Below are 22,157 nucleotides of genomic sequence, written 5' to 3'. Positions count from 1 at the left end.
CGTGAAGAATAATTTTGTTGTATATTTGACTTCCTGTTCCTATAATCCCTTTTTTGATTGTATATATAAAATGGATTTACATTTTCTCTTGTGTGATTACAATATAAATGTGTGTAAGCTAAATCCATCATGTATCCAAAATATTGGATTAGGATAGATAATGGCACGCAGGCCTATCCGTATGGGAACTAACATTCTAAAAATTTTAAAATGGATAATTATGCGTTAACTATATCCGTATTAACGTCAATTCAAGATAAATGGAATCTGGTACGCATACCAAAATAACAAGTACGCAGGCCAGCAAAGAGGCGTAGGCCTGAAAGAAACTTACATTATTTTAGATGTAGCACCTTCATAGCTGTGCAACGTTCCAAGTCCTGGGGATAGGAGTGCCGTCCAATTTTTTCAGTTTGTATTCACCCTTTCCCAGTACTTCATCAATTTCGTAAGGGCCTTCCCAAGTAGGTGCTAACTTTCCTGGCGATTCGGCATTTGATGCTTCGTTACTTCGGAATACGTAATCGCCTTGGCAATATTCGCATAGTTTGACTCGTGCGTCGTAGTATTTTTGGAGTTGACGCTTATATTTGCTCTCGCGTATAGCGGTCAACTCTCTTCTTTCCTCCAAGAGGTCTAGGTTTAGCCGGAGTTCTTTTTCATTGTCAGCCATCAAAAGCATTCGTGCGGATGGGACACCAACTTCGGCCGGAATCATTGCTTCGGTACCATATGTTAGACTGAACGGGGTTTCTGAGTTACTAATTTTCTTGCTGATTCGATGTGCCCATAAGACATGGGGCAATTCATCTACCCATCCCGTTCTTTTGATTCCCAGTCGTGCTTTGATACCTTCTTTGATGCTGCTATTTGCTCGTTCCACTTGCCCATTGGCTTGCGGCTGAGCTACCGATGTGAACACCTGCATAATGTGTGACAACTGCCCAGATCCGACCCGACCCAGGTACCCGTTTTCGAATCCGATTCTTTTTATGATTTAAACTTGATTATTAATCTTTGTAAATTTAACATTAAATAAATCATATATATATATATATATATATATATTTTTTCATATTACTTACTAATAATAATAATTTCCTTCCCGCCTCTTCTTCTCTCTTGTCGCCGTCCCGCCTCTTTTTCTCTCTTGTCGCCATCCCGCCCCTTTGCTTAACCCTTGAGCCTTGAACCCCTTTTTCTCTTAACTCTTTGCTTGTCCTTTGGTTCTTCCCGCCTAAGGATGTCTGCGCAGCTCCACGCGCCAGACTCTTTACAAGGAAGCCTGCGTGAAGACCGGCTGTCCCTGCGATACGCGAGACGAACTCTTCTCGCAGCGCGCTAAGAAATGTAGTTCTTCTCGCAGCGCGCTAAGAATTGTAGTTCTTCTCGCAGCGCGCTAAGAATTGTAGTTCTTCTCGCAGCGCGCTAAGAATGGTAGTTCTTCCCGCGGCGCACTAAGGATTGTAGTTCTTCCCGCGGCGCGCTAAGGTTTGTTCTGTCTGCCTTTGCCCTCGCGCGTGCGCTCAAATCTTCTCGCGCTAGACCTTAAGTCTTTTCTTCAGTTTAGGTCAGCCTGTATGCTTTTGAAATATCTTGTCTTTTGTCTGAGCACTTTAGGTCAGTTCTGACATCTGTCCGAAAAGCCACTTTCGGCGCAGCATGCGCACCAATCCTATTGGTTGACAGAAAAAGTGACTGACATAATCTTTTGAAATCTTCTTTTGCATGCCTTGAACAGTGTTTTACCTGACACCTCCCATGCTTTGACCTGTAACCTGTCAGCTTTTCCCCATCCCCTGCAGCTGCCGGCATATCTTTCCATATCTTTTGCTTTTGTTTTCTTGTGCTTTTTAATATCTGTTGCTTGATTTGATAAGATCTTTTCCTCTTTTCAAGGGATTGTGTTCCCTAGGGTTTGCCTATAAATAAACCTATTTTCTTGTTTATTAACACTACACACACTACACTTAAACTCTCCCCAATCTTTCTCCCTTTGCTCTCTGCCGAAGATCCTCAGCTCCTCTCTTTGCCTCCGTCTTCTCTTCTGTTCTGCCCAGATCTCGGTAAATATATATATTTTGTTTAAGTAACTGCATATATTCAAGACATAAAAACCAATCGTTAAACCAATAACCTCTTATTTATAGGTTAACTTGTGCTTGTTTAAAAGTTGGTTCTTGCATTATCTTTCAACACACCTCTAACAAGTGAGTAATCTCGTACCTAATCCCCTTTTATTTTTAATGTTTTGGGATGTTCATGCGTTCGTACAACTTGAGTCTTAAACTTGTTTATGAACTTTATGTGCGCAAAACCCCATGTGTTATGCACGTTTACTTGGCTGTTTATTTGTATGTGTGACTCATTAACCGCTTTGACGGCCTATTCCGAAGTTTTCATGGATCCATTAGATGAACATGGGAGACCTATCGTTTACGGTTTTCTTGTTTTGTTTACACATGCACGTATGATTTCTTGTTTTTGTGCTAAATTGGGAGCACGGATTGAACTATGAGCTATGATCTAAGGCTTGATCACAATCTGATTACACCCTATGTTAAACCCCAGTTAAGCACATGTTGCGCGCAGTGTTTGTATTATCTATTTATATCTATTAAACTTGATTTCTCACCGACACGCAAGTGTTGACGTTTTATTTTAACACATGTTCAGGTTTGCTGTAGCTGCTTTGGGAATCTCAAGGACACGTAGGATGTTTTCTTTTTGTTTGGACCTAGATTAAAATGTAACAAGACAAATTATGTTATTTGAATATTTTAAGTTATGTTATGATTTATGTTACTTTACGATTTCGTGTTCTGCGCGTGCGCAATGATAATGTATTTATTAAAAATGGACACCCAAATAGTGTCACGAGTAATGAAACAAATACGTGGCGCCCCGATGTATAATCCGCCATTGGTCGGGGTGTTACAGATTGGTATCAGAGCTCCGTGACTTTAGGATAGGTGGTTAGACGTAACGACCTAGAATACCTAAGAGTCCCTTCTCGCGCATAAGAAATATCTCATGTTTGCGCGCTGATTGTTAATTACTCGATATTTATAAAATATGCTTGCGCATATGCAGCACACGATTTCATGTTTTATTCGCGATCTTTCGATTTTTATTGTTAAATTTCAATCTATTTCTTTACTTACATATTCGTTTGTTGTGGGGATTGAAAATCCGAGAAGTCATGGTGGTACATGAATAGTTGATTTTCAATTACCATTAACTTTATGTTTTAAATTGAAGATTTGAAAAGTCATGGTGATACATGAATTGTCAATCTCCAATATTCATTTGCTCGATATTTTAAATTGAAGACTTGAAAAGTCATGGTGATACATGAATTGTCAACCTTCAATGCTTGTTTACTCGTATATTTTAAATTGAAGATTTGAAAAGTCATGGTGATACATGAATTGTCGATTTTCAATTCGAATTCATTACCTGTATTAAGTTTGCATTTAAATTCATATTTTACTTCAAAGTTTGATAGCATTTAACTCCGCGAAACAAGCTTTACAATGATATACTTTGCGCTAAAACAATTTCCCATACCAAGATATTAACAAAAACTAAAACTTTTATAGAATGCCTCCGCTATCTCGCCGTCATCAGAGGAGAGAAGCCTCGCGCAGACGTAGGCAGCAACGTTCCCAGGAAATGGCCGCCGCAATAGCCCAAGCCTTAAACCGAAATAATCCCAACCCCTCCGGATACAATATTAAATCCTTTAATGCGGGTAACCCTCCGAAATTCACAGGACTTGAAGGAGCCACCGTAATGCTCCAATGGCTCGAGAAAATTGAGAACACCTTCCTCCATACCCAATCCCCTCCAGATCGATGAACCTTATACGCCTCAAGTGTCCTAGAATCAAGGGCGCTTACTTGGTGGAACAGAGTAGCTCACGCGCGTGGCGCAGAGGCTGCTTTTAGCATGCTCTGGGAGGAATTCAAGGAACTTTTGACTAGAGAATTCTGCCCTCCCAACGAAGTAAAGCGCCTTGAGGAGGAATTTTGGAACTTGAAGCAGTACAGTGGCGAAGCGCGCGAGTACGCTACGCGCTTCCACGAACTAAGTTTGCTTGTCCCGCACCTAGTTACCCCTTCCCGCCGAGCCATCGAGAAGTTTCTTGGGGGTCTCCCCATGGAAATTCAAGATTCTGTATGGGCCAGAAACCCAGTAACCCTCTCTGACGCCATCGAGTTGGCCGCTGTGCTCAGCGACAACCATGTCAGGGCAGGAACTCTGTTCCTGCGGGGAACCGAGAAGACCAAACCCACCAAGACTGTCCCAGAACCAACAGAAACCAAGCCAGAACCCTCAAACCGTAACAACCTCAATCGTAAGCGCAGACCCAATCATCAAACCTACGCGCTTACCAACCCGCTCATTGTCCAGCAACCCGCCTACCAACCTCCAGTATACGCTCCTAACCCACTGTCAATCTACCCAACACCCCCTGTAGTCCATAACTATGCCTTAACCAATCCCGCACTCCCTGCCCCGTCAACTAAGAAACCTTACACAGGAAACCAACCCTTTTGCCCAACTTGTAGACTTCACCATCCAACTCAAGTCCCGTGCCGACAATGTAACCGATGTGGTCGTACTGGTCACACTGCTGAGAACTGTAGAATCCTTTCCGCCAACCCAATAGCGCAAACACCACCAACTTATCCGCTAAACCCACAACCAACATACCCTAATCCACGACCCAGGTCGTGCTATAACTGCGGTGACCCCAGTCATTTCCGGAACGCGTGCCCGAGACTGCAAGTACAAATTACGCAAGCTAATCCGGTTAACCAAATTTCAAACCAAGTGATGCGCGGCCGAGCTTTTAATATAACCGCGCACCAAGCGCAAGCGAATAATGACGTGGTTAATGGTACATTTTTACTTAACGGACAATATGCATCTATACTTTTTGATACTGGCGCCGATAGAAGTTTTATTTCTCGCGCATTTGAACAAAAACTTGCGCGACCGCGAGTAAACTTAAACGAAAACTTTTCAGTTGAATTGGCTAATGGTAAAACTATTTTAATAAACTCCGTGATCAAAGATTGCACGCTTAACCTTAATGAACATGATTTTCTAATCGACCTCATTCCCATGCCTCTTGGAAGTTTTGATGTGATTATTGGAATGGACTGGCTCTCGCAAAATCGCGCCGAAGTAATCTGCGCCAAGAAATTTATTCGCATTCCTCGGGAAAATGGTGAAAATCTTCATATCTATGGCGAGAAACCATCTAACGGTCTTAAACTTATGTCATGCACTGAAGCCCGAAGACTTTTGCGGAAGAATTGTGTCGCATTCTTAGCTAATGTGGTCAAACCCGATGAAGGAAAGAATAAACTTTCTGAAATCCCCATCGTGCGTGACTTTCCTGAAGTCTTTCCTGATGATCTTTCTGGTTTACCTCCCGCTCGGGAAGTCGAGTTTCGTGTTGATCTTGTCCCTGGTGCATCCCCCGTAGCCAAATCTCCTTATCGTCTTGCACCCGCTGAAATGCAAGAATTAGCAAGTCAACTTCAAGAGTTGACCGATAAAGGATTCATTCGCCCTAGCTCTTCGCCATGGGGTGCTCCGGTGTTGTTCGTCAAAAAGAAAGACGGTTCGTTTCGCATGTGTATCGATTACCGCGAGCTGAACAAGCTCACCATTAAGAACCGGTATCCCTTACCGCGTATTGACGACCTCTTTGACCAACTCCAAGGTGCCTCTTGTTTCTCCAAAATCGATCTCCGTTCGGGCTATCACCAGTTGCGTATCCGTGATGAAGATATTCCCAAGACTGCTTTTCGAACCCGCTACGGTCATTTTGAATTCTTGGTCATGCCCTTCGGTTTAACCAACGCACCCGCTGTTTTCATGGATCTAATGAACCGGGTGTGTAGATCTTTCTTGGACCGATTCGTGATCGTGTTTATCGATGACGTTCTGGTGTATTCCAAAACCAAGGCCGAGCATGAACAACATCTTCTGTTGGTGTTGCAAAAGCTTCGAACCGAACAACTCTATGCCAAACTCTCCAAGTGTGAGTTTTGGTCGGATGAAGTACAGTTTCTTGGTCATGTTGTAAACAAGATGGGTATTCATGTCGACCCATCCAAAATTGAAGCAATCAAGAACTGGATTGCACCGTCCACTCCTACCGAAATCCGTTCCTTTTTGGGCTTAGCTGGTTACTACCGGCGATTCATTTCGAACTTCTCAAAAATCGCCTTGCCCTTAACAGCATTAACGTGCAAAGGCAAACCGTATATTTGGGGCTCGAAGCAAGAAGAAGCCTTTCAAACGCTCAAGCAATTGTTGTGCGAAGCTCCTGTTCTAGCGTTACCTGAGGGTACCGACGACTTTGTCGTTTATTGCGATGCCTCCAACCAAGGTCTCGGTTGTGTACTTATGCAACGAGGCAAGGTTATCGCTTACGCGTCTAGGCAACTCAAAATTCATGAAAAGAATTATACGACTCACGACCTCGAACTTGGTGCAGTTGTATTTGCCTTAAAAATCTGGAGACACTACCTCTATGGTACCAAGTGCATCATTTACACAGACCATAAAAGCCTTCAGCACATTTTTGATCAAAAGGAACTTAACATGAGACAACGCCGATGGAACGAACTCATCAGCGATTACGATTGTGAGATCCGATATCACTCTGGAAAGGCTAATGTGGTAGCCGATGCGCTCAGCCGAAAACCCAGCCAACTTAACTGTATTTTGCCGCACACGCAGCTTCACTTCGCGCCGATCCAAAGCGATCTTGAATCGCGCATTCGCAACGCGCAGCGCGCATCGATCAGCGAAGGAAACCTACGCGCCGAGTTAGCGTGTGGTGCAGAAGCGCATCTAGTCCCTAACCTGAATGGAATTCTTTGTTATCTCAATCGCATCTGGATTCCCAATGATGAGAATCTTCGCTCTGTCATACTGAGTGAAGCGCACAAAACTCGTTATTCCGTTCATCCTGGCGCTGACAAAATGTACAAAGATTTGCGCCTTTCTTTTTGGTGGCCTGGTATGAAAAAGGATATTGCTGTGTTCGTATCTAAATGCCTAACTTGTTCTAAGGTAAAAGCTGAACATCAACGCCCATCTGGTTTGCTCGAACAACCTGAAATTCCTACGTGGAAATGGGAATGTATAGCAATGGATTTTATCACCAAGTTACCCTTGACCGCAAGCAAACATGATAGCATTTGGGTAATAGTGGATCGATTGACCAAGTCTGCCCACTTTCTGCCCATTCGTGAAACCTACCGTGTCGAACAACTTGCGCATCTTTATGTCAAGGAAATTGTCTGCCGTCATGGTACTCCCTTGAGCATCATATCCGATCGCGATGGCCGTTTTATATCTCGCTTTTGGAAATCTCTCCAATCTGCGTTAGGAACTCGTTTGGACATGAGTACTGCATATCATCCTCAGACTGACGGACAGTCTGAGCGAACCATTCAAACCCTTGAGGATATGCTTCGATCTTGTGTTCTTGATTTTGGAGGTAATTGGGATTCACACCTACCTCTGGTCGAGTTCTTTTATAATAACAGCTATCATTCCAGCATCGGTATGGCCCCATTTGAAGCACTTTACGGTCGAAAGTGCCGTTCACCGATTTGTTGGAACGAAGTGGGTGAAGTTCAAATCACAGGACCCGAACTAGTTCAAGAGACAACCGATAAAATCGCCAAGATCCGTGATCATCTGCTGACTGCCAGAAGCCGACAGAAGAGTTACGCAGATCGCAGGCGGAAGCCTCTCGAATTTCTAGTTGGTGATCTTGTTCTCCTCAAAGTGTCGCCCTGGAAGGGTGTTGTCCACTTTGGGAAGAAAGGTAAGCTTGCGCCTCGTTATGTTGGTCCATTCAAGATTCTCGCGAGAGTGGGAAAAGTTGCTTACAAACTGGACCTGCCGCCCGCGCTCAGCAATGTGCATCCAACTTTCCATGTATCCAATCTCAAGAAATGTTTAGCTGACGAGAACCTTCACATACCACTTGATGAAGTTCAAGTTGATGAGTCTATGCACTTCGTTGAGAAGCCTGTTGAGATTATGGATCGCGAGGTGAAGAAAACCAAGCGCAGTCGCATCCCTATTGTTAAAGTTCGTTGGCAGTCCAAGCGCGGAGCTGAGTTCACATGGGAAAGGGAAGATCAAATGAAGATCAAGTACCCGCACCTTTTCTCTGCGCAACCTACTTCCAGATAAATTTCGGGACGAAATTTCTTAAAGTAGGGGAGACTGTGACAACTGCCCAAATCCGACCCGACCCAGGTACCCGTTTTCGAATCCGATTCTTTTTATGATTTAAAATTGATTATTAATCTTTGTAAATTTAACATTAAATAAATCATATATATATATATATTTTCATATTACTTACTAATAATAATAATTTCCTTCCCGCCTCTTCTTCTCTCTTGTCGCCGTCCCGCCTCTTTTTCTCTCTTGTCGCCATCCCGCCCCTTTGCTTAACCCTTGAGCCTTGAACCCCTTTTTCTCTTAACTCTTTGCTTGTCCTTTGGTTCTTCCCGCCTAAGGATGTCTGCGCAGCTCCACGCGCCAGACTCTTTACAAGGAAGCCTGCGTGAAGACCGGCTGTCCCTGCGATACGCGAGACGAACTCTTCTCGCAGCGCGCTAAGAATTGTAGTTCTTCTCGCAGCGCGCTAAGAATTGTAGTTCTTCTCGCAGCGCGCTAAGAATTGTAGTTCTTCTCGCAGCGCGCTAAGAATTGTAGTTCTTCTCGCAGCCCCTAAAAATGGTAGTTCTTCTCGCAGCGCGCTAAGATTGGTAGTTCTTCCCGCGGCGCACTAAGGATTGTAGTTCTTCCCGCGGCGCGCTAAGGTTTGTTCTGTCTGCCTTTGCCCTCGCGCGTGCGCTCAAATCTTCTCGCGCTAGACCTTAAGTCTTTTCTTCAGTTTAGGTCAGCCTGTATGCTTTTGAAATATCTTGTCTTTTGTCTGAGCACTTTAGGTCAGTTCTGACATCTGTCCGAAAAGCCACTTTCGGCGCAGCATGCGCACCAATCCTATTGGTTGACAGAAAAAGTGACTGACATAATCTTTTGAAATCTTCTTTTGCATGCCTTGAACAGTGTTTTACCTGACACCTCCCATGCTTTGACCTGTAACCTGTCAGCTTTTCCCCATCCCCTGCAGCTGCCGGCATATCTTTCCATATCTTTTGCTTTTGTTTTCTTGTGCTTTTTAATATCTGTTGCTTGATTTGATAAGATCTTTTCCTCTTTTCAAGGGATTGTGTTCCCTAGGGTTTGCCTATAAATAAACCTATTTTCTTGTTTATTAACACTACACACACTACACTTAAACTCTCCCCAATCTTTCTCCCTTTGCTCTCTGCCGAAGATCCTCAGCTCCTCTCTTTGCCTCCGTCTTCTCTTCTGTTCTGCTCAGATCTCGGTAAATATATATATTTTGTTTAAGTAACTGCATATATTCAAGACATAAAAACCAATCGTTAAACCAATAACCTCTTATTTATAGGTTAACTTGTGCTTGTTTAAAAGTTGGTTCTTGCATTATCTTTCAACACACCTCTAACAAGTGAGTAATCTCGTACCTAATCCCCTTTTATTTTTAACGTTTTGGGATGTTCATGCGTTCGTACAACTTGAGTCTTAAACTTGTTTATGAACTTTATGTGCGCAAAACCCCATGTGTTATGGACGTTTACTTGGCTGTTTATTTGTATGTGTGACTCATTAACCGCTTTGACGGCCTATTCCGAAGTTTTCATGGATCCATTAGATGAACACGGGAGACCTATCGTTTACGGTTTTCTTGTTCTGTTTACACATGCACGTATGATTTCTTGTTTTTGTGCTCAATTGGGAGCACGGATTGAACTATGAGCTATGATCTAAGGCTTGATCACAATCTGATTACACCCTATGTTAAACCCCAGTTAAGCACATGTTGCGCGCAGTGTTTGTATTATCTATTTATATCTATTAAACTTGATTTCTCACCGACACGCAAGTGTTGACGTTTTATTTTAACACATGTTCAGGTTTGTTGTAGCTGCTTTGGGAATCTCAAGGACACGTAGGATGTTTTCTTTTTGTTTGGACCTAGATTAAAATGTAACAAGACAAATTATGTTATTTGAATATTTTAAGTTATGTTATGATTTATGTTACTTTACGATTTCGTGTTCTGCGCGTGCGCAATGATAATGTATTTATTAAAAATGGACACCCAAATAGTGTCACGAGTAATGAAACAAATACGTGGCGCCCCGATGTATAATCCGCCATTGGTCGGGGTGTTACATAATGTGCAGCTCCGACAACCATTCTTGAAGGTTTTTATCAGCAAACTGAGTTCCATTGTCGCTGACTATTGTCTGGGGAAGACCAAACGACAGATTATGTATTCCCATAGGAATTTTTTGATGTTTGCTGCTGTGATGTGGGCCAGTGGTTTGGCTTCTACCCATTTTGTGATGTAATCGATTGCTACAAGAAGGAATTTGACTCGCTCGGGTGCCTCTAAGAATGGTCCCAAGATATCAATGGCCCACTTCTGGAAAGGCCATGCGGAAGTTACGGGCACCAGATTGTTTTGCGGTCTCAAGGTTTGGGGCGCGTGCCTCTAACAAGCATCGCACTTTCGGATTTCCTTGACCGCATCTAAGTGAATTCCTGGCCAGTAATATCCAACGTTCATTAACTTTGCCACTACCATCCTTGGACCCGCATGTAGACCGAAGATGCCTTCATGGATTTCTCATATCACGTAGTTGGATTCTTCCGCGTCTACGCATTTGAGCAACGGGCCAAGGAATGACTTTCGGAATAGGACCCAATCATGCACTTGATACCATAGCGCTTTGTGACGGATCTTCCGTGCTTCTGCCTTATCTTCCGGGAGAGTGCCAGAAGACAGGTAGCTTACGATGGGTTCCATCCAGGAACTTGTTTTGGTCTGGATGACCAGAACTTGGTGTTGATGGACGGATGGAGCATCTAGAACTTCGATTCTAACGTCTCTCTCCATGTGTTCGAAACTTGTGGATGCTAGTTTGCTCAATGTGTTCGCGGGTCGATTCTCACTTCTCTTTATGTGCACAACTTTGAAAGAAGTGAACTGTTGCATTAGGGCTTTTTCTTGAGATAAGTATGAAGCCATTGTGTCGCTTTTTGCCTCATAAGTCCCTGAGACTTGACCCGCTATAAGCATCGGATCGACCCGGGCTTCCAAGAATTTGACACCCAACTTCTTCGCAATCCGCAAACCGGCTAGGAAAGCTTCGTACTCTGCCTCATTGTTGGTGCTTTAAAAGTTCAGCTTGATGGCATAAGTCAACTCCTGGCCGTCCGGATTAATTAATTTTAAGCCTGCGCCTGAACCTTCCCCACTGGATGCCCCATCCATAAATAAGATCCATTTCTGACTTTCGTCTGTTGGGGTTGGGGGTTGTTGCTCGTACAGGCACTCTTGGACTTTGTCGTCTGGTATCTCTGTTAGAAAATCTGCTAAGACTTGCCCCTTTATCGCGGGCCTGGGTTTGTACTCTACGGAGTGTTCCCCCAATTCGATTGCCCACTTGGCCAATCTCCCAGATAATTCGGGTTTTGCCAACACGCTTTTTAAACTGCAGTCTGTTAGCACGACGACAGGGTGACCTTAGAAGTAACGCTTTAGTCTTCTTGCCGCATATACTAACGCGAGAACCAGTTTTTCCAGCACCGAGTACCTGGTTTCGGCGTCTGACATAGTATATCGGCGTCTGTACTGTCTTACTGTCTGTTAAGAGAACTGCTCCTATCGCAACATCGGATGTGGATAGGTATAACGTGAGAGGTTCCCTGTCTTGCGGGCAGTTAGGCCCTGTTCTTGAGTTTTTTTAAAGGAGGGAAAGGAAAGGAAAACTAAGGATTGTTAAAAAATGGGTGTTCTTGAGTTTTTTTTAGGATGGAAAGGAAAGGAGTAGGAGGAGTTAGGAGGGATTAAATTGATGTTTTTTCCCAATAACTTATCCTCTCACAAATGGGCGGATAACTAAGGATAAAAGTCAAATTACAATATTACCAACTAATCTTTTCATCTTGTTCATTACTTCAACCCATTTTCTGCTTCTTTCTCTAACACCTTTGATTCTATCAAAATCGCTGCCTTCAAAATCACTGCTATCAACATAGTTATCCTTTCCTTTCCTCTAATTTCCTTCCAACTCAAGAACACACCTAATTAAAAAAATTTCCTCCCCTTCCCTTCTCTTTCTTATCCTTCCATCTCCTTTCCTTTCGTTGGTTAAAAAACTAAAGAACAAGGCGTTAATGTTGGAAGCTCCATCAGACACTTTTTTACCTCGAGGAAGGCTTGTTCTGCTTCTGGTGTCCATCAGAAATGTGCCTTTTCAGGCAATTTCGCAGTGTGGATATGAAAGGGTACGATTTGGCTGCATGGTTCGAGAGGAACCTATTCAAGGCAACCAACCTGCCGTTCAATGTCTGCACTTCTTTTAATGAGGATGGAGAGGGCATTCGGGTGATTGCTTGGACCTTGTCCGGGTTTGCCTTGAATCCATCCCCTGTTACGATAACGCCCAGGAACTTCCCTTCTTCCATCCCGAACGAACACTTTGAGGGATTCAACTTCATGTTGATCTGTCGCAAAGTGGAAAAAACATCTTCAATGTCTCTTAGCATTTGATCTTCTTCGATGCTTTTGATTACCAAATCATCCATGTAAACTTCAAGGTTCTTCCCAATTTGATTACGGAATGTGTTGTCCATCAGACGCTGATATGTAGCGCCCGCATTTTTTAGACCAAATGGCATCATTTTGTAACAAAACGTGCCTTGGTCAGTATGAAAAGCAGTTTTTTCTTCATCACGGGCCGCCATCTGTATCTGGTGGTATCCCTTGTACGCGTCGAGGAAACATTTAAACTTGAAAGCTGCTACCGCATCTACTTTGAGGTCAATCTCTGGGAGTGGATAACAATCCTTTGGATATGCTTTATTCAGATCTTCGAAGTCGATACACATCTGCCACTAACCGTTACTCTTTGGGACCATCACTGGGTTTGCGACCCATGTTTGGTATTGAATTTCACGGATGATCCAGGCACGTAGTAAATCTTGCACTTGTTCGTTCATGGCCTTTGTCTGTTCAGGTCCCATCTTCCTTTTCTTTTGGACAATCGGCGTGTAAGCCGGGTTGACCCTCAAGCGATGTTCAGATATCTGTCGTGGAACGCCTGTCATGTCTGATGGCTTCCACGCGAAGATGCCGACATTCTTGGCCAATAGCTGTTTCAAGAAAACCCTTACCGTTTCCGAAATGGTTTCCCCAATCATAACGGTTTGGTTGACAACATACTTCTCTGGTTCCGAGCGTGTCACCTGCTTTGGAACTTTCACGGGTCTTGATCCTTCGGTCGTATAACAGTGCTTATTGACCAGGATAATAGCAATACCTGTTCGCGTAGGGACACCTACTGCACCGTGTGCTGTGGAAGGGTTGGCGTTGAAGTCACCGATTACTTCCCGCCCTAAAATTATGTTGTGTTTTGAACTCGCGGGTAGGACGAGGAACTCGACATCCTCGGTCCTTGTGTGGGACCCGTCACTCAGTGTGACTATGATCAATTTATCTATCATTTTTTCAAAGGTTTGATCAATTTTCATTTGAAAAAAATTTAGCTTCTACTAAGCTTTAGCTTAATATTAATATCACTTCCCAAATGATAATCCCGAAGACAATTTTAAATCCAATCACCCCAGTTACCTTCAGTTTTCAGGTGAACGGCTATCCTATGAGTCTACAGGTAGACGATAGGACCAAACACATAAAATGTGTTCCTAAAACTTTAGGCGGCCGACATAATTTTCAGTGAGAGAACTTAAAACGATAGTTAAACCAAAAAAATTGTTTTTTTTTATTTTTTTTTTTATGAATGTTCATTCGCCCCGGTCACTTTCAGTCCTTAGGTTAATGGCTATCCCGTGAGTCAAGAATTGATGACGGGACCAAACATATGAAATATGTCAATTGAACATGAGCAACCAGCAGATTTTAAGCAACAGAGCAAAACAGTTTTGATTTTTTTTTTGTTTTTATAGTTTATTAAGCACACACACATACACTCTTTTTGTATTTTTCTTTGTATTTTTCTTTTTCTCCCCCTAAATTTTTTATGACAAGAAAACATATTTATGTACACAATTTAAACCTCAAAAATACTCAGTCCTCAAAACGTAGCATCTTAAGAAACCCTACAAGCACATTGAATCTGGTTGTTCCGACCGGTTTCGTAAATAAGTCCGCCACATTATTATCAGTGTGGACCTTTTCAAGATGAATTAGCTTCCGGTCGTAACAGTCACGGATAAAATAAATTTTAATATCGATGTGCTTGGTTTTAGAATGTTGTACCGGGTTTTTAACAATGGCAATCGCATCATCATTATCACAAAAAATGGGAGTATCAAGAAAATCCAAACCGTAGTCCAGCAATTGATGTTGCATCCATATGACCTGAGAACATCAAGCATAGGCAGCAACATATTCAGCTTCAGCAGTACTTGTGGACACTGTTTGTTGTTTCTTGCATTGCCACAAAATGAGCCGATCCCCCAAAAATTGACACCCCGCAGACGTTGATTTCGTGTCAATGTCATCACCTCCATAATTGCTGTCAGAAAAAGCATAAAGATCAAATTCTAAATTTTTGGGATACCAAAGACCAAGCTTAGGTTGCCCCTTCAGATATCTAAAAATCCGTTTAACAGCAATTAAATGAGAAAGTTTAGGATTAACCTGGAAACGAGCACACTAACACACTGCGAACATAATGTCAGGGCGACTGGCAGTCAGATAAATTAAGGACCCGATCATCGATCGATAGCATGTTTGATCTATAGGTTTCCCGTCAGGATCTGAGGAAAGAAGAGATCTTTCGGCCATAGGATTTGCCGCACTTTTGGAGTCCTAAAACTCAAACTTTGCCAACATATCCTCGACGTACTTCCCTTGATGTAGCAGAATGCCTGTCGAGCTTTGATGGACCTGCAAACCCAGAAACATTGTCATTTCGCCCAATGTACTCATTTCAAATATTTTCTTCATCACTTCCTCAAATTCAGAACAAAGAGAAGTGCTGGTAGAACCGAAAATGATGTCATCCACGTAAATCTGAACTAAGATCAGATCCTTTCCAACAGTCTTTATAAACAGTATCTGATCAATGGTTCCACGCTTATACCCGTGCTCTCACAGATGAGTAGTCAACATCGCATACCATGCTCGAGGATCCTGATGAAGGTCGTAGAGAGCCTTATCCAACTTATAGACATACTACGGATGCTTGGAGTCCACAAAACCCGGTGGCTGATCCACATAAATTTCTTCTTTCACCTCACCATACAAAAACGTTGTCTTAACATCCATCTGATATACCATGAAACCCATGTACGATGCATAAGCCAAGAAGAACCTAATGGCATCAAGATGAGCCACTGGAGCGTATACCTCAATGCAATCTAGGCCTTCCACCTGACGAAAACCACGAACCACAAGCCTTGCCTTGTTTCGAACAATGACCCTAGTATCATCCTACTTGTTGCGAAAAAACCCATCTTGTATCTAACGACTTCTTCCCAGCGGGTAACTCCACCAACCTCCAGACCTTGAGTTTTTCAAACTGATTTAGTTCCTCATGCATAGCGTTAACCCAGCTTAGTTCTTCCAGAGCCATGTCAATAGACTTGGGCTCAATTTGTGAAATGAAGCAAGAATACAGACAATTGTTGATCGTTCCAGTCTGACTTATGGTTGAAATGCCAGCTTCAAGGGGACCAATGATACTGCCAATTGGGTGATCCTATTGAATTCTTGAAGGAACAGAATGATCAGGAATAGAGCAGTTTGCTGGCAGATTAGTTGGTTCTTCGAGAACCTTAGTGAGAGGGTTTCTCCATCCCGATGCAGCGGTGCTGTGTGAGTACGAAGTACTGGCGATGTACTCGTTTGAAATAACATCGGGGAATAGAGTGCTACCAAAAATTTGTCGAATGGCACTCTCCCCCTCAACCGGTAAAGTCTCTTCATTAGAGGGTTCCTGTGGCGACACAGTGTCAATCACGTTTTCTTCCAAGTTTTCTAATGATGGCTGAGTGGTTTTTGAGGGTTCAGATGGTTCCACACTCAACATAGGAGACTCTTGAAAATCATAGAAAGAATATTCTTCATCATCGAACACAGTAGCATTTCCTTCTCTTGAGTCATTTAAGTCAGTCACTGGAAACAAATTGAATGGTTTGAAGAGTTTGTCGTAGTCAAATAACCAATCAGGCCTCACGCGGGCATCTTTTTCATTCTCTTCTAACCAATGCACATCATACGACTCGACAATTTGTTTTGATGCCTTGTTATAAACTCTATAGGCGGTCCGACCGGCATACCCAACAAATTAACAATCATCAGCTTTGGCTTCGAACTTGGGAGTTGATTCAAGATTCAATAAAGTACACGGACACCCAAAGGGTTGAAAGTGTGCGACGGTGGGCTTGTGACCATAAACTATTTCATATGGAGTTTTCATTTGAGATTTGTTAATCAACACCCGATTTTGCACGTAGAAAGCGGTGTTGATCACTTCAGCCCAGAAGAAAAGTGGTAACTTTGAGTCACATAACATTGTTCTAGCTGCTTCGATCAAGGTGCGATTTCGTCTTTCAGCTACACCATTTGCTGAGGAGTACGAGCAGAACTGTACTGACGAAGAATTCCCCTTTCGGCACAGAAATAGTTCAGTGTGGAATTCTTGAATTCCATGCCATTGTCATAATGAATTCCCTTGAGCTTCAAGTTCAGTTGATTTTCCATAAGCACTATGAACTTCTTGATCAAGTCGCTCGTCTCACCTTTATTGATAAGAAGAACACCCAAGTGAAACGGGAGTAGTCGTCGGTGATGACCAGACAGTGATTACTATGGGATAGACTCAAGACATGAACGGGACCGAATAGATCCATGTGAAGCAACTGAAAGACACTGGAAATGGTGTTTATCGATTTTGGTTTATGTGGTTTCTGATGATGCTTGCCTAACGCGCGAGCCACACACTTCTCTATAGTCACGAAGTCTTTAACAGGTAACCCTCGCACAATATTGTTCTTCGCAAGACGGTTCAGATTTTTCGCATTTGCATGGCCGAGACAACGATGCCACAACATGGCATTATGTTCTGATACTTTAGATAATAAGCAAGTAATTTCGTCAGGAACGTTCTTGTTTATATCAATCAAATAGGCATTATCTTTCCTCTGAGATCTGACCAGTACCCATTCTTCTGGTATGACAATACCAGGCTTTAGAATTAAGCATTCCTTGTTGGTTAAATGAGTAGAAAATCCCTTATCACAGATCTGAGACACACTGAGCAGACTGTGCTTTAACTCTGGAACATAGTTAACGTTTTTGAACTTTAGAACCCCATTACTCACGGTACCCTTTTGAGTAATTTTCCCTTTCTCTCTTACCACAAAAGAAACATATCCGTCGTTAAAGATTTGAATGTCACTCAGCTGAGATATGTCTCCCGTCATGTGCCTGTATCAGCCACTATCAACAAACCATGGTCTGATAATATTCTTCCACAGTTGTTCCTGCACATTATGCGAGATTAGTTAGTTTTGGGTACCTAGTCCATAGTAGTTCTGGGTAAACCTGAATTGGTTAACCATGTAACAGGTTGCCATGACATATTTATTATTAAAAATCGAATTAGGAGACGTTGAGGACTTTGCTACCGGAGACTTGGGCAACCATTTGTATTTCGGTTTGAAAACTTTGTGATTTACACACATGGTTGTCTTAGTCTCTGGTTGGCGGACAGAAAACTCGGTTGGCTTTGTTCTTTTAGATGTTTTCGGTTCAGAGACCCACTTCGGTCTCAAGACCGAAATCGAGTTATCATTTCGCCTTGATGTTACAATGGGCTTGGTCTTATGAAAGCTTGACCTGTCAGCCTTGACTCTTCTCCAATTGCCTTCAGAGCGCCTTGTGTCATGATGCCTTCAATTATTTGAATGAAAGTTTTTGTAGGCATCATGAGACATGGTCCTCTGATGGTGTTTATAATAAGAAACATATGGGAGAAGAGAGCAATTTCTAGCAATGTGACCGGGAATGCCACAGTTGAAACAAGTTTGTTTCTTTACAAAAAATCATTGTGGCCGATTCCCGGTCTCTCTCTATTGTGTGAGCTTGTTTTTCCATTTCTGGACTTATCGTTAAGAACTTCACATTTAACATTACAAGATCCTTTTTCTTTCACAAACTTAATTGACGAATGTTTAAGTTGGTTTTTAAGTTCATCAATTTTATTAGAGTTCAGATCACTGCCTTCTGGAGTTTTAGAAAAAGAAACCAAACGATTGTCTTTGCTCTTAAAAACAGAGCCCACACACACATCAGCAGTATTATTGTTTAAAACAGACAAAACAGGCAAATTCAAAGAGACAGAGGAGTCAATAGGTGATTCATCATCTTCCTCAGTCCAGTCCTCAATTGTTACTTCATCTGCGCATGAGCTAGACAAGTTAGATTTTTTCACCCCTGAGGTTGATTCAGATGTCGAGTCTATATCAACCATACTCTTGCCAGTTGCAGTTAACTTACCATACTGCATGTGTTTATCCTTTTCTACCTCATCCTTGGTAATAGGAAGACTAGTATAATTATTATTGTATGGAGGGGGGACCATGTTATATCCAATACCCACACCCTTATTTTCTTTCCATTTCAATTGATTTTCTATCATTGATTCAACAACAGCACTAGAGACATCAAATTTTTTAAAATTAAATTCAGCATTTTCGAACTTATTCATTAGTTTAACTATCTCCAGTCTAGATGCTTCTAACTCGGCAGTTAATTCAGCTATTTTATTTTTGGCATCTAAATGGTGACAGCACTTTATGCTTAAATCTGATTGGAGTTTAGAGAAATCTTGTTTTTGTGCCTCTAGTTTATCATTTAAAGCCTTTTCTAGTTTCTTAAGAGTTGAGTTTTCACATTTTACACCCTCCATTTCCCTCATCAAGTTACTGTTATGCAATTTATACAATCCTAATTTATCAATGCATGATTGAGAACAGAGTACAGAACTTACCTCAGTTTGTTTGGTGGAGGTGAAAGCCATGAAAGCATGCTGAAGATCCATCACCTGCTCCTCAACTTCATTCTCCTCTTCATCAGCATCCATCTTAACAAAATTGGCAACTTCATTACCCAAACTCAGAGCTGCCATATGATCCTCCCAGGAGAAGTTCTAAACCACCAAACCTCGCTCGCCCGAAGATTATTTTTATTTCGAGAGCTGCACATATTATTCTTTTTGGTTTGAAGGCCGCCACAAGTTAGATGCATCATAAAGGGGTCACGACATCATATTTTATTAAGGAAGCATATTTCTTATTCGATTTAAGCATTTGGTTGATACCTATTCATTCAAGTACGGTTCTCTTGCTTTTAATTTTATTACTTATATTATGAACTTGGGTGTTGAACCAATTTATTTTATTTTTATTTTGAGCATGATTGTTGGCTAAAACCCTACTAGTTGCCTAGGCTTTGAATGAATATTCGTTGAGTTTGGATTTTTTGTCGGTTTCTTGGTGATTGGTGTTGGACTAATATTATAGTAATAAACTTTTTGATGTTTAAAAAGATGAATATGCATGCTTATTTTTTTTTTCTTTTTATCTACTTTTATTTAATAGTTCCATAGGTGTCTTGTGAATGTCTGTAACACCCTAGGCAAATCCCACATCGGCCGTGGACATAAGAGATCCTTGGTTCATAAGTAAATGTCATGCCTTTTAAATCACTAACACGTTTTGAGCTTAATGGTAGTGGACGAGAGGAGAGCTCCACAGTTAAGCGTGCTCAGGTGGGAATAGTAGCAGGATGAGTGACCTCCTGGGAAGTCTCCACCTGGGCAACCAAAAACAAATCTGTGCGCTCTTCGTGGACAAAGCGGACAATATTGGTGGTGCGAGGGGCAGGATGTTACAATGTGTTTCATGTGTAGATGCATATTAAGTTACCTACTGTGTGTTCGTAACTAGTTTATGGTTTTTAGTCAACATAATCCATAGGAACTATTGTTTGAGGGTTTAGGGAAATTAAGTGTTCTATCTATCTAGAGACTGAGAGGTAATAGATGATTGGAATTATCTTGGTCATTAGGTGGTGTGGGTATAGATTGCACGAGAGTGGATTTCGCCCTTATTGTCTTTGGGTTTTTGCTATCCTAAGTTTTTTTTAGCACCTTTAAGTTACTCCTTACGTCCCTTACACTCCCGGATGTATTGTGATTAGTGATACTGAGAGGTGATATAGTCATTAGAGTACTTTAATATAGTTTGAAAGACTGAGCGATAATCCATCCAATCGGTTTGCGTCATACGTCCTTTAGAGGTCACACCCAGAGAATGATCAGGGATCCGCTAGGATGTCTAGGGTGTCGTATCTTTAGATTCCGGTCCCATCATAGTTTCCATAGCCGATAATCATCCAAGATCCACAAATAGGATTTCAAGCCTAGGTAACGCCTTTCTCATTATTGTTTTCGTCTAAGTCTTAGAGTTTTAAATTTAATTTATTAGTTTAATTAATTAGTCTAGTTAATATTAGTTTTTTTAAAAAAATAAATAAAAATCCTAAAATAATCTTTTCTTAATTATTAATTTAATTAGCTTTTACAATATAGTTTCGTTAATTTAATAAGTTTCTCTAGGGTTCGATATTCCCGGACTTCCCATAGCTATACTACAACCGATAGGTTCACTTGCCTGTTGCTAGTGGTTTGGTTTAGGGTATTCTTGGTTTTTATTACTCGTTGTGCTAGATTGATTAATAACATTATTTTTATATCACTTTTAGTGCATCAGGTGACATAAAGTATGGACAACTTAAATTACCTTTTTTTTTTGGAACGACCAACTAAGTAATGCCGGGTACTTCGTACGCGGCCTCCATTGGCTAAAAGTAGCCCGAGCCAGCCACGAGTCCGGACGGACGGAGACCCTAGCGGTCCACCTATTGAGGGATTCCCCGGATAAAACTTGACCCACACGCCCGGTAAAACCGGGTGAGATCAGGACTCGAACCCTGGTAAGCCAGGGTCATCCCTCAGATCTCCCATATAAATTGGTGAAAGTGAGGTTTGAACCCCCTACCTCTCACTAGTAAAATGAGTGCTCTACCATTGAGCCACATCCAATTTATATACAACTTAAATTACTATATTGCCATTTTAGTACTTTAAAATGATTAAAAATCTGAAGGGAAGTTACTTTTCTTTCAATAAATCTCAACCTTAAGATCATTTAAATCAAGAGCTATAATAAGGTTTCAACGGTTTTCACAATTGAAGTGGGTTTTTATTTTAACCCTACCCTCTGTGTCTCTCTCTCTCTCTCCCTCTCTCTCTCTATATATATATATTTATATACATATATATATACTAATAAAAGAATACCACTTTGTGCCACTTGTCACTCTCTCATTCCTCCTCACAATTTTAAACCTATTTTCAATATATGGTTTCATTTTCGGATCCCGCGTGGGTCTTACCCGACGCAACTATTCATTTCTGGATCTATATATTGTTATAACCTTATTTGTTTTTATTCAACACAATCGCAACCCTCCCCGATTAGAAACCCTAGGTCTGCCTCTCTTTCCAAAATGTCTTCTTTGTATGATAAATTTTAGGGTTTCTTACATACTAATTAAACATAAAGAATCTCGACGTAAAAATTTGTTTAAGGGTCCTTCATCTGATAAAGTTAGGGCTTCTTACATAAGTCAATGCTATATGAAGTTAGGCCCTCAAGTGTGTTCTTCGTATCTCGCTACAAGAATTTAGGGCTTGAGATGGGTTCCTCAACACTGGATTTGTTAAGATTTTTGGTATATACTTTTATGAAATTCGGTGATCGATAGTTGTTTAGAATATTTAGTATCTGATTTCATTTTTTATTAGTCTAATTCACTGATGGAGTTCCACTGTTTTGGTTATAAGTTTGTTAGAATAAACAATATAGGGTTAATCCATTTTACTCTATTATGTTGCTGGATCACG

At 41.6% G+C, this 22,157-nt stretch overlaps 2 protein-coding genes across 2 annotated transcripts; both read right to left on the bottom strand.

Annotated features, from left to right (window-relative positions):
• Positions 1 to 355: 355 nt before the first annotated feature.
• Positions 356 to 928, bottom strand: LOC143547357 (uncharacterized). Its single transcript, XM_077038804.1, has one exon. It carries the CDS (start codon positions 926 to 928, stop codon positions 356 to 358), a length of 573 nt encoding a protein of 190 aa, XP_076894919.1.
• A 12,125-nt stretch (positions 929 to 13,053) lies between these two features.
• On the bottom strand, positions 13,054 to 13,662 carry LOC143547356 (uncharacterized). The gene has a single exon (XM_077038802.1). It carries the CDS (start codon positions 13,660 to 13,662, stop codon positions 13,054 to 13,056), a length of 609 nt encoding a protein of 202 aa, XP_076894917.1.
• Positions 13,663 to 22,157: the final 8,495 nt, after the last annotated feature.

The sequence above is a fragment of the Bidens hawaiensis genome, unplaced genomic scaffold, assembly GCF_021521415.1.
Source record: "Bidens hawaiensis isolate Kalapana, Puna unplaced genomic scaffold, B.hawaiensis_p1.1 tig00014713_1, whole genome shotgun sequence".
In the NCBI taxonomy this organism is placed as follows: domain Eukaryota; kingdom Viridiplantae; phylum Streptophyta; class Magnoliopsida; order Asterales; family Asteraceae; genus Bidens; species Bidens hawaiensis.
This window is presented reverse-complemented; position numbering and strand designations above follow the sequence as displayed.

Bases quoted from the DNA above. Each gene is read 5' to 3' on its own strand.
- LOC143547357 (XM_077038804.1), bottom strand. From the start codon at position 928: ATGCAGGTGTTCACATCGGTAGCTCAGCCGCAAGCCAATGGGCAAGTG.
- LOC143547356 (XM_077038802.1), bottom strand. From the start codon at position 13,662: ATGATAGATAAATTGATCATAGTCACACTGAGTGACGGGTCCCACACA.